This window comes from Ursus arctos, unplaced genomic scaffold (assembly GCF_023065955.2).
Source record: "Ursus arctos isolate Adak ecotype North America unplaced genomic scaffold, UrsArc2.0 scaffold_16, whole genome shotgun sequence".
NCBI lineage: Eukaryota > Metazoa > Chordata > Mammalia > Carnivora > Ursidae > Ursus > Ursus arctos.
In genome coordinates this window covers 44,409,706-44,423,087 of record NW_026622830.1, presented here as the reverse complement: position 1 = coordinate 44,423,087, position 13,382 = coordinate 44,409,706, and the positions used below count along the sequence as shown (strand labels likewise).

The following is a 13,382-nucleotide window of genomic DNA, read 5'->3' as shown; positions in this document are numbered from 1 at the left end:
AGCAGCAGCGGAGGTAATGACAGTCAAAACCAAGGTGTTAGGGGGTAAAACTGTTGAATGGGACTAGCCATCCCAGTCCCAGAAAGAGCCCTTGGGGGGTTTGACCACAGGGGGATTAACCACGGGGGTTCTACTCCACCACCAAAGTACTAGCTTCAACTGAAGCCAAATTGCTAATCTAAATTAACATTAACGAAAGGCCAAAAGAAAAATCACATAATGTCTGCAAGAAAAATGCCAGGGGAGAAAAAAAAACCTGTGATTCAAAGACAAGGAGTCCAGCAGAAGGTAACCTTCAGTGGCCTGCTGAGGGAAAGGGGCTGAACTCATGTTCCATCTGGGAGCTCTTAATTATTAGTTTGTTTTTCTTCAGATATGTTTTCCTTTAAAAAAAAAAATCCCAAAAGTTATTCTGTTAGCTACATTAGAAGTTAAGTAAATTTCTTAGCTTAGCATAATCTAGAATGGAAACTGCCATTTATTTTTTTTATTATATTAAGTTAGTCACCATACAGTACATCCCTAGTTTTTGATGTAAAGTTCCATGATTCATTACTTGCGTATAACACCCAGTGCACCATGCAATACGTGTCCTCCTTACTACCCATCACCAGCCTATCCCAGTCCACCACTCCCCGCCCCTCTGAAGCCCTCAGTTTGTTTCCCAGTCTCTCATGGTTCATCCCCCCTTCTGTTTACCTTTAACCAAATTCTTTTAATGGGAAAATGGGGTCCAAAATCCAAACACCAAATCTTAGCTTGGGGAACACAAGGTCTATTCTTTAGTTAGGGTGTGCCTATGTTTAAAAAGGAAAAAAGATTCCAACGGAAAAAAAAAATCATAGAGACGCCATTTTTTGTAAGTAGTAGCACCACACACATCTTTACTTTGTCATTAGTGAGAGTGAACTTATGTTTGTGTATGGTGTAAAAAAATGGTCCAGTTTCATTCTTCTGCATGTGGCTGTCCAATTTTCCCAACACCATTTTTTGAAGAGACTGTCTTTTTTCCATTGGATATTCTTTCCTGCTTTGTCGATGATTAGTTAGCCATAGAGTTGAGCGTCCATTTCTGGGTTTTCTATTCTGTTCCATTGATCTATTTGTCTGTTTTTGTGCCAGTACCATGCTGTCTTGGTGATTGCAGCTTTGTAATATAGCTTTAAGCCTAGAGTTATGACGCCACTAGCTTTGGTTTTCTTTTTCAACATTCCTCTGGCTATTTAGGGTCTTTTCTGGTTTCATACAAATTTTAGTATTATTTGTTCCAGCTCTGTGAAAAAAGTTGATGGTATTTTGATAGGGGTTGCATTGGACGTGAAGATTGCTCTGGGTAGCATAGACATTTTAACAATATTTGTTCTTCCAATCCATGTGCATGGAATGTATTTCCATTCCTTTGTGTCTTCCTCAACTTCTTTCATAAGTGTTCTATAGTTTTCAGAGCACAGGGCCTTTAACTCTTTGGTTAGGTTTATTCCTAGATATCTTACGGTTCTTGGTGCAATTGCAAATGGGATCGATTCCTTAATTTCGCTTTCTTCTGTCTCATAGTTAGTGTATAGAAATGCAACTGGTTTCAGTGCATTGATTTTATATCCTGCCACTTTGCTGAATTCCTGTATGAGGTTCTTACCCCACACACAAAAATAAACTCAAAATGGATGAAAGACCTAAATGTGAGACAGGAATCCATCAAAATCCTAGAGGTGAACACAGCCAGAAACCTCTTTGACCTTGGTCACAGCAACTTCTTGCTAGACACATCTCCAAAGGCAAGGGAAACAAAAGCAAAAATGAACTCCTGGTACTTCATCAAGATAAAAAGCTTTGGCACAGCAAAGGAAATAGTCAACAAAACCAAAAGACAACCTACAGAATGGGAGAAGATATTTGCAAATATCTTGTCAGATAAAGGGCTAGTATCCAAGATCTATAAAGAACTTATATCAAACTCAACACCCAAAAAACAAAAAGTCCAGTCAAGAAATGGGCAGAAGACATGACCAGATATCTCTCCAAAGAAGACATACAAATGGCCAACAGACACATGGAAAAAAGCTCAACATCACTCGGTATCAGGGAAATACAAATCAAAACCACAGTGAGATGCCACCTCACACTGGTCAGAATGGCTAAAATTAACAACTCAGGAAACAACAGATGTTGCCGAGGATGTGGAGAAAGCCTCTTACACTACTGGTGGGAATGCAGACTGCTACAGCCACTCTGGAAAACAGTATGGAGGTTGCTCAAAAAGTTAAAAATAGAGCTACCCTAATACCTAACAACTGTGCCACTATGTATTCATCCAAAGGATACAAACATAGTGATTCAAAGGGGCACCTGCACCCCAAAATTTATAGCAGCAATGTCCACAATAGCTAAACTATGGAAAGAGCCCAGATGTCCATCAACAGATGAATGGATAAAGAAGATATGGTACACACATACGGACACACACACACACACACACACACACACAATGGACTATTACTCAGCCATCAAGAAGAATGAAATCTTGCCATTTGCAATGTTGTAGATGGAACTAGAGGTTTTTATGCTAACTGAAATACGTCAGTCAGAGAAATACAAATACTGTATGATTTCACTCATCTGTGAAATTTAAGAAACAATAGAAGAACATAGGAGAAGGGAATGAAAAATAAAATAATATTAAAACGGACAGGGAGGCAAACCATAAGAGACTCTTAACTATAGGAACAAGCTGAGGGTTGCTGGAGGGGTGGTGGGTGGGAGGATGGGGCAACTGGGTGATGGACATTAAGGAGAGCATGTGATGTAATGAGTACTGGGTGTTATAAGCAACTGATGAATCACTGAACTCTACCTCTGAAACTAATAATACACTGCATGTTAATTACTTGAATTTAAATAAAGTAAAATTTAAAAAAATAAGAGTGAACTTAGAAGTGAAGGAAATATGGCATAATTGCTTCCATGTTAGAAATTTTTATTAGTCACTTTTGCCTCTTCTAAGATTTCATGATTAATAGGATACTTAGTTCATGAAGAATGAATGGCTGGACAGTGAGCTGTCATTAAATTACAAAGACAGGGGCGCCTGAGTGGCTCAGTCATTAAGTGTCTGCCTTCGGCTCAGGGCATGATCCCGGAGTTCTGGGATCGAGCCCCACGTCAGGCTCTTCCGCTGGGAGCCTGCTTCTTTCTCTCCCACTCCCCCTGCTTGTGTTCCCTCTCTCGCTGGCTGTCTCTCTCTCTGTTAAATAAATAAATAAAAATCTTAAAAAAATAAAAATAAAAAAAATAAATTACAAAGACAGAAAGACCCTTAGGTGAATCTATGACCTATTGCCCCAGTATCATGCTTCACTTTTGTGCTATTCCTGCCAAGAAAGTGCTATCAGAGTCTGGTCATGAGGAACCATTAGATGGACCCAGCTTGAGTATCACCCTCTAGAATGAAAGTTGTACTCTATGAAACTGTCAGGAACACAGGACAGAGAATGACTACGGAATAGCTCCAGACTCGGGGAGACTGAAAAGACATGGCAAATGGTACACAGATGGGATCCTGGACCAGAAAAGAAAAAAGACAGTCTTAGGACACTTGGCAAAATGGGTAGGTGATGAAATTTGATTGGAGTCTGTGGAATTTATCAATCAGTATTGATTTCCTCACTGGGGGAATTCCAGGGTGCATCCATGTCAGGAAGCATCCTTGTTTTTGGAAACAGACACTTGAATTTTTAGGAATAATGGGGCACCGTATCTGTAGTTCTCAAATGGTTCAGAAAAGACTAATGATTTTAGACAGATGGGAAGACAGACAAAAAAACCCACAAAAAATATAATGAAATGTTAAGAGTTGCAGAATCTGGGGGCACCTGGGTGGCTCAGTGAGTTAAGCATCTGCCTTCGGTTCAGGTCATGATCCTGGAATTGAGCCCCGCATCAAGCTCCCTGCTCAGTGAGGAGTCTGCTTTTCCCTCTCCCTCTGTGTGCTCTCTCTCTTTCTCAAATCAATCAATCAATCAATCAATCTTAAAAAAAAAGAGTTGGGGAATCTGGGTGAGGGGAATACTAGAAGTCTTTGTCCTATACTTGCAACTTTTCTGTAAGCTTGAATTTAATTCAAAATAATTTTTTATTTCACCTATGATCTCTGGTGAAAAAGGTCTTTTTAGGAATCCATCACCTCCTGTGTAGCAGGTTCTTTTTAATCATGAACATAGAACTTCTTCATTCCTGCTCTGTCTTCAGTAGATACACACCTGCCAGTCACACTTATCTGTTATGACACTTCATATGGTGAAAAACCACAAACCCCCCTTGGCCTTCCACTGTGGACAACATGATGCTAATCTCATTAACTCTTCAACACAGGCCCTTTTCCCAACCTCCTTATCCACACTGCAGAGCTTCTGAATGCTGTCTTTCCTTTCTGTTTTAAATTTAAGACTTAAAACAAGATATTTACCCCCAATAAAAAGCCAGAGAAAGGCTTATGGGAAGGATTATCTTGCAACCCCTACATACTAAATCTTTGTTTCAGAATCTCTGAAACACCCAGCCCTGGGATATATACCCATAGTTCATGGTTTCCATCACCTGCACCCCTCACCTGGACCATTCAAAGGTTTACACAGATGGGTGGTCCTTAAGAGTGTAGCCACATGCTTTGCTTTTCTCCTTTTAAGCCACTTATTATTCTGTTTTTGTCTCAATACCAACTTCAGTTTTACTTAACTAGTATCTCAGAATCAATTTCTGGACTATTACGATATCTCACTCTGAATCAATACTGGCATTGAAAAAACTGGGGCTGGTTAATGGGCCTTTTAAAGGGATGTTTTTATATAATTGTAAGAGTCAATTCCACTCACATGTTTCTACCATGCTTGTGGCACTACACACTCCATAACGAGTCACTCCAGCAGGCTATTTAAGATTCTATGATTGATTTCACCAGAGTGCAGAGAAAACACCATACGCAAAGAGGAAAAAATTAAGAATGTACAAGTACATCTATGTGTGTCTACAGCTGAAACAATCTGGGCTAGAAATACACCACTTACAAGGGAAAGGCCCCGTTATTAGACCAGCTATATTAGACCAGCAATAAGCCAGCTCTAAGAAGGCCAGGCAAGGGCAGATTGCTTTTATTTCCCACCCCCAGGAAATCTCTGGACTGATAAAGCAGCTGTGATGACCCAGAGACGCAGCCTTTAAAATGACTCTGAAGTTTTGGAGTCCTTGTGGTCACTGAGATTGGTTAAAAAACAACACTAAACAAAACGATAAAGCAGGTACATTCAAACACTCAAACAGGATACAAACAATGATATTCATTACTTGTTGCTTTGCAAAACTACAGCTTTCAACTTCTTTCCTTTGAAGCTCATTACTCTACTAGAGAAGAAACAAATCTGTGGCTTTACCATACATATAATTCAGTGCTCCTCATTTCTGGTGAAGAACCAAGGTTCAGAGAAGCGGAACAACCTGCTTAAAGTCACACAACTGTTTGTAGAGCAGAACCCAAGCATCCAAAGTTATTTGCCTCTGTACTTACTATGCATTAGTTATGGAATTTAAAAATGAAAAATAAGGATTGCCTGGGTGGCTCAGTCGGTTAAGCATCCGACTCTTGATCTCAGCTCAGGTCATGATCTCAGGGTAGTGAGATGGAGCCCTATGTCAGGCTCTTCACTCAATGGGGAGCCTGCTTGGGATTCTCTCTCTCCCTCTCCCTCTGCCCTTCCCCCCTTCTCTCTAAAAAATATTTAATAAAATGAAAAAGATGAACACACACAGCAACAGATTTGTATCAACTTGATTTTTTTAAAAAAACTCCAAGTACAAAACCAAGAATAGGCTATTAAGTTTGACCTGAATTCTTTATATAATTTCAACAGCCTCATCTTGCTTAACAGTTAAAACATTAAGTGTTAAACATAAAGTGAGTACTAATCATTACACAGTTATTATACCATAAGGACTATAAACAGCCAAGTGTTCCTAGCATAGGAAGCAAAAATGATAACTCATGATGAACTTAGTTCAAAAAGAATGCCATTTGAACCAGTAACATTTTAAAATCAGAACATGGGCTAAGAGATATAAATACCTAAAGGCCTGGGGGTAACTAAGCTACTCTTCTAACAGAACAGAGTCAAAAGCACCTCAGGCATGCTGATGTACAGAGCAGTGTCTTGTCTTTTAATTATAAGGTATGTGCAGAAACTTAATACTGTCTTAGAAATACCATACTGTTCACTCTCCCTGGTTGACTGGAAAATCATCATGATTTAGCAACAACGTGTGGCAACAGTGTTGTATACAAGACATTTGTAACTCCTGGACCCTGGCTGGTTGGCTTTGGGATTTCTGCCTTTTACTTAACAAACATTTGTCAAGCCCCTCCTCCCCTAAGGTACTCTAGTACCAGCTGAAGATCTAGCTAAATATGGTTCCTGTCCTCCCCGAATTCTCCCTCTAAGCAGGAAGTAAGTCACTTAAGCTATTTATCTATACTGCTATAAAAATAGAGATCACCTAAGTTAGAGAATAGTTTGATCAATACTTGATATAGGGAGGGCACTGCAGGAAGTGATTTTTTTAAAAGCTGGAGGTGAGGAGGTCCGTGGAGTGGGTGAGTGGCAGTATGTCAGAAAGAAAATAGGATACAGAAAAGGATTAAGGGGTAAAATATGGTGAGGACAATTAAGGAGGCCTGTTGTGGATGCTCTATAAATACTGACAAGAATTAAATCTAGGATAAGATGAACATAATTCCTCTTCATAAACACTTCTGCCTTTACCTTACATGTAATTATTGTTGTCAGTTTAGAATTGTCACACACAAAGCTCTCCTCTTCACTGAAATGATTTTGTAACTTTTAACATTCATTAAACGCTTTGTTTATCAAGAGATCCAAATATCTATTTCCTTTCTTGTCAACTAATGAGATTTCCAACTGCAATTAATTTAGCAGCTAAATATTAGTTCCAAAAACTTATCTTTTACGTGGTTATTTATAGCAAATTGCTTTATAATTTTCTCTCTTTGCTCTTAGATCTAGCTGTTATCAGTGGCTCTCATCTTTCATGTCTTAATCAAAGTATCATGAACCCTCCGGAAGCTGGACTTCTGTAAATTTCATCTCTTTGCTGAAAATCTGGTCAGCCCTCGTTCCCCTCCGCAAAAATGTCTCCTGCATTTAAATAGGGCATATGTTATACACACACACACACACACACACACACGCACGCACTCCCGCCTGCGTTCTCGGACCTGTCATCATTGATGCAGTGCAGCTGTCAGGGTGGAATGACAATTTGAAGAGAGACAGGGGAGGAGGCGTGTAGAAGGGAGTAGAGAAATTCACAAGGCGTGACTGAGAGTGACAGGCAGGAGAACTCCCACTCTCACTTCTGGGCAAATTCAGTGATGCGGCCGGATCTTCCGGCAGGAGACCTCCAATAAGGGCGATGGGGCATGGTATTTGGTAAACTTTGTCCTCCAGGCCCCACCGGGAGCTTAGGGGGCGTCCCGAGCGGACCCGGGTCCAAGGGAAAACGGCGGGGGGAGTGGCAAGGAACCGGAGTTAGGGCACCGGCTAACCCTCGGCCGGGCTCACTCCCCGCCCCCGCCCCGGGTAGGCCATACCTGTCCCGCAGCCGGCGCTGGAGGTGGCCCAGCCTCTCGTAGTAGTCGGGACTCGCCAGAGCCGCTGACGAGGTGGAGGCCGGACGCATGCCGCCGCCGCCGCGATCGTTCTGCACCGTCAAGGGGCGACCACCGCGGGAGGGGGGGGGGGGGTGTCCGAGGCGACGGCCCCACCATGCACCGCGGGTAAACAGTGCGCCAGCCGCCGTGCAGGGGGCGGGGCCGAGGCCCTGCTGGGGCGGGGTGGAGGCGGGAACACCGTGGGGGGGCGGGACAGACGCCGCGGAGGGGCGGGACGTAGGCGGGGTGTATTGTGAGGCGGTGCAGACCGACTCCAAGAGGGCGGGCGGATTTTTCGCGCTGGTGGCAGTGCAGCAGGCCTTGTGGACACGGTTCCCCGGCCTCCGCCCCTAGTCTGGCGTCTCCCTTTCCCCTCACCCTTCAGAATTTTCACGGGAGAGACCCTGGCCCTCCCCGAGGCAAGCAGCCCCACCGAAAGCCAAGTCGGAAGCCGGTCCTGATTACTCCCCCCACCTCGGTAGAGGCTGGGGGAGTGGGGGGAGCGCGCTGGGCGGGAGCAATTCACTTGATCATATTTGCCTTTAGCATCAAACTACATTATTTTTCCAAGGTTCATTGTGTCCTTTCTCCTACCACTTCTCCCTCCCTTCTTCCAGGATTTCTGAGTGCCGGCACTGTGCTAAACTTGTTTTCCTACCACACTTACAAGCAAAACAAAACACCACAAAAAAGACAAAACCCAAAACAGTAAGCAACTGCGCTCAGCCCTGACATTAGAACAACCCCTTGCTTTAAAGTCTGTGCTGACCCAAGGATGCGGTTAAGGCTGCAGGTGACTTTACTGGTTGGTGAAGAGGGAAAAGTTGCTAACTAGTTACTTATGAAGCAGACATTTGTGCAGACGTGGCTCGGTGGGCAAACGCCCTGCAGAATTCTTCAGCAGGCACTCTGGAGCCAGACCGCCTGGGCTCAAGCCCACTGCCCAGCTGTGTGACTACAGGCAGATCACCCTCTTGATGCCCAGACTTCCTCTTGTAAAAGGGAAGGCTGTTAGTGCAGGACCCACCTATGCCATTGTTATAATAACTAATTAATGTGTGTAATGTTTATAAGAGGGCCCAGCACATAGTAAGCATCTGTTTTTATCATCATCATCATCATCGTCATCATCATCACCTTGGAGAATAAGCTTCCTGAAGAAAAACATATTCCAAAACCCAAAGAGCAGAAGAAAAGGAACTACAGTATAGAGTTTCTTTAGTCTCGTATTCTTTTTTCTTTTTTTAAGATTTTATTTATTTATTTGACACAGAGAGAGACAGCCAGCGAGAGAGAAGGAACACAAGCGGGGGGAGTGGGAGAGGAAGAAGCAGGCTCCCAGTGGAGGAGCCTGACACCGGCTCGATCCAAGCTCGGCCCAGAACGCCGGGATAATGCCCTGAGCGGAAGGCAAACACTTAACAACTGAGCCACCCAGGTGTCCTGAGTCTCTTATTCTTCACTTGGTTTCTTTTCTCAGCCATTAATTTCACTTATTCTCTTGGGCAAAGTGTGACTTAAGGTAGTAAATTGATCATTAGCGAGACAGATGGACCACTTAAAGGTGGGCAATATAGAATTATGATGTTACTCAGCCTGCTTTTCATATTTGCCAGGCGCAGGGCAAGAGTACTTGGAGGCCTTAGTGCTATCTGTTGAAGTATTAAACAATTATAACTCATGATGACAAGTTGTAGATGAACTATGTTCTCTCCTCCCACCTTGACCAATGTGTCTTCATAAGAACCAGGAAAGCCGCAGGGGAATTTAGTTCTGCGATTCCTTCCCCTACTTACCCTCTTATTTGTCACATCCGGCTTAGTCCTGCACTGTGAGGAGCTTCCTACACGGGTAGGGATATGTGTATTCCCCACCCCAGTCCACAAGTGCCCACTCCATCCTGATCCCCACCTTAGCGTCCTCTTGGCCACACACCAAGTCTAATGGTGAGCAACCAGTGATAGTCACCCCTGCAGGAATGATCCAGGAAAGAGGTCTCTATAAGCCTTGGAAAGGAGCTTGGGCCCCTTTGAGCAAAGAATGTCAACGTTGTAGGTACCCAGAATGTGTACTAGAAGGGTGTGTGTATGTGTGAGCTCAAGGCAAATATGTACCCTGGCCCTGGGGCACTCTTTGCCTTGTATGGAGTAGCATGTCCAGAAAAGGGACAGAACAGGCTCTATAATATACAGAAGCCACAGAAGTGGTCCTCTTGCCTGGGCCTAAGGATAGTACTAATGTTATACTTTTTAGTTGTTATATCAAATCATTACACCAAATTTATTCCACGGTCATGTACAAAGGTTTATTTTGCTGATTTTGGAGCAAACTACATTTTACCCACCATACTGGCAAAAATAATGCATATTTTTAGCATATTTTATTTAGGTTCACCCTCACCTAGATAAGTTTTTTAAGGGAAAAAAATTCCTCGATTAATATAACTAATTATTTTCAGCAAATACACAAAGTAAGCAGATGAAGCAGTCACTTAGCATCTCAAATTTTTATTAGGCCATCTTAGGGGAGCCTAAGCTTAAATATAAATAAACAGAAAATAGATAATTCAAAATAATTATAATTTGCATTTTATAGCTGATTTATTAATGACATATGACAAATCTAGATGTAAGGCCTTCTTTATTAACAATAAAACATAGCAAACTAAGTGAATATTTCTAGAGTATTTATGCTAAAATTATGCATTCTAAATGTTGACACTTTTAATAAATGCAGTGTTCTTCACTTTGAATATTTAATTTGCCTGAGTACTGTTTTTTCATACTGCTCTTAAATCGCTTTATAGTAGCATAACTGATTTCTATAGGCAGCTCTGTTTTTACTTACCTGCACTACAGGCCAGCAAGTCTGCCTGGATCAGCAAGGCTTCCTATGAGCTACAGAATGTCTTAGGTGGAAGTTAGAGTCTAGTCACCCCTTTATTTTTTAGAAGAAGAAAAGGATTTAGGGTAGGTAAGGGACTTGGCCAAGGTCACACAGCTGGCAATCTGTGTGATAGCAGTGAATTTAGTTCTAAATATGGGTCCCCAGGAGCCTCACTAAACAAACAGCAAGGAAAGCCAGTGTTTTATCCCTATAGTCATGGATCCTAGGGTGACCCATATGAAGCTGCTACTTTTGTAAGCTCAAGAACAGACTGATGAATGAAAAATTGATTTTGGAAATATGTTGAAATTGGAATTTTGCAGTTTAAATTTTACACTTTTAAATGTCATTTTATTTTTTAAAAAAGATTTTATTTATTTATTTGACAGAGAGACAGCCAGCAAGGGAGGGAACACAAGCGGGGGGAGTGGGAGAGGAAGAAGCAGGCTCCCAGCGGAGCATGGAGTCCGATGTGGGGCTCGATCCCAGGACCCCGGGATCATGCCCTGAGCCAAGGGCAGATGCTTAACGACTGAGCCACCCAGCCACCCCTTAAATGCCATTTAAAAAATGGATCCTGTATATTTGAGTCAATAACTGCTTGGATATTATGTTTGTTTGCTCGGGCTGCCGTAATAAAGTACCCCACATACGGTGGCCTAAACAACAAAAATTTATTGTGTCACAGTTCTGGAAGCTGTAAATCTGAGATCAAGGTGTTGACAGGATTGGCTCCTTCTGAGGGCCATGAGGAAGAATCTGTTTCACGCCTCTCTTCTAGCTTCTGGTGGTTTGTTGGCAATCCTCCTTGGCTCATAGATACATCATCCTGATTTCTCCCTTCATTTTCCTATGGTGTTCTCCCTGTGTGCATGTGTGTCTCCAAATGTCTCCTTTCATAAGGACACTAGTCATATTGGATTAGGAGCCCACCTTCCTCCAGTATGACCTCATCTTAACTAATCATTATATCTGCAATGACCCTAGTTCCAAATGAGGTCACATTCTGAGGTATTGGGAATTAGGACTTCAGTATATGAATTTGGGTGAGGTGGGGGGCACAACTAAACCTACAACAAACACAAGCATGTAAAAATATTTCATTTTACAATCACTATACAGAAGTATTAGATATCGTAGCCTATGTTATTAGAAAATTCAGTTTGTAAGAAGAAAGGACCCAAAAGTAGAAGGTAGGATGAAAAAAAAAAGAAAGAAAAGAAAAGGTAGGAGAAAAGGCTGTCATATGTATGTGTGCAACTCCTCCTGTCACTGAGCATTTACACTCGTGTAAGTATTTATCGTCTCATTTAAACCCCATGACGGTCCTTTGAGGGCACCATGAGTTTAAGTGTCTGGCCTAAGATTATGCTGCCAGTATAATCTTGGTCAGCTAGCAGTAGTGCTAGAATTCAGACACAGACCTTTTCCAATTCCCAAGCCCTTCCTTTTTTAACTGCCATTCTATATGGCCTTAAAACTCACCATTTTCTATTCATTGATAGCTACTGATATTTTTATTTTCCTGTATAAGATGTGTAAAATATAATATATGCAGGAAGGTTTTTACATATACATGTGTCACTGTTTGGAAGAATAGTATTCACTGACAGAATGTATTTTTCTACATGCTGTGATACAGCACTAAGCGTTCACCTTTCTGTTCATTTTTCTCTTTGGCACTATTTCTCATCCTTTCTAGCAGTTAGATGGGTCCATATGGCCCAGTCTTGCCAGTGAAATGGGAATGGAAGTGATGCAGCCACTTCTAGGCATGGCCTTCAAAAACCCTATACTCTCTTGGGGCGCCTGGGTAGCGCAGTCGTTAAAGCGTCTGCCTTCGGCTCAGGGCGTGATCCTGGCGTACCGGGATCGAGTCCCACATCAGGCTCCTCCGCTAGGAGCCTGCTTCTTCCTCTCCCACTCCCCCTGCTGTGTTCCCTCTCTCACTGGCTGTCTCTCTGTCACATAAATAAATAAAATCTTTAAAAAAAAAAAAAAACAAAACCCTATACTCTCTTCTCCATTTTCCATTTGTTGGCCCACCACATGCAGGGATTCCAATGGAGAGAACTCCATGGCTCTGGAAGAAGATAGAATGACTGTGAAGAGCAGAGGATGTGACTTGGGCAAGAAGTAAGCCTTTATTGTGTTAACCCATTGATATTTGGGGTTGTTTGTTTCAGCAGCTGGCATTACTTAGCCTGATTAATACACAAGCATTCTGCAGAACAATTACACAAGTGCATCAAAATGCCTCTCCACAACATTCTTAAAGAGGATTTACAGGACTCTCCAGATGGTCAAGGAGACTGCAAACCTGGACCTCTGAGGTTAAGAGTCAATGTCCAAGGAAGAAGCATCTAGAATAGCTCTGTTAAATGGGACTTTCAGCAATAATAGAAAGGTTCTATTCTGTGCTGTCCAATATGATAACCACTAGCTACATGTGACTATTGAGCCATTGACTGCAGCTAGTGCCAATGAGGAATTGAATTTTTAATTTCATTTAATTTTAATTAATTAAAATTTAATTTTTGCAGAACATGTAATATGATTACATGGATTATAGGACAGCTACTATATTGGACAGTGCAGATCTAGAGAAAAAGTGATAAGATGGATAAGAACAGGAGGAGATCATAAGTTCCTGGGAGGTAGAAAGGTAGGAATTAGAATGTGAGTTGCCATCCTTGGTGGGAGGTGATGGTGGTCGAGAGGGGAGGTGTGATTATTAATTTTATGCGTCAAGTTTGCTAGGCCATGGTGTCCAGTTGTTTGA

The 13,382-nt window shown here is 42.2% G+C and overlaps 1 protein-coding gene across 6 annotated transcripts in view; it reads right to left on the bottom strand.

Moving 5' to 3' along the window:
- The window catches only part of KIZ (kizuna centrosomal protein), a 126,996-nt gene extending 119,097 nt beyond the window's left edge, over positions 1-7,899 (bottom strand). For 4 of the 6 annotated variants that reach the window (XM_057312708.1, XM_057312709.1, XM_057312707.1 and 1 more), the window contains exon 1: positions 7,655-7,880. In XM_057312708.1, the coding sequence (XP_057168691.1) occupies positions 7,655-7,743 (89 nt within the window). In that variant the 5' untranslated portion in view covers positions 7,744-7,880. Of the gene's footprint in view, positions 1-7,654 lie in introns of all 6 variants that reach the window. The other 2 variants (XM_026487469.4, XM_026487470.4) reach the window with 2 other exon arrangements.
- Positions 7,900-13,382: the final 5,483 nt, after the last annotated feature.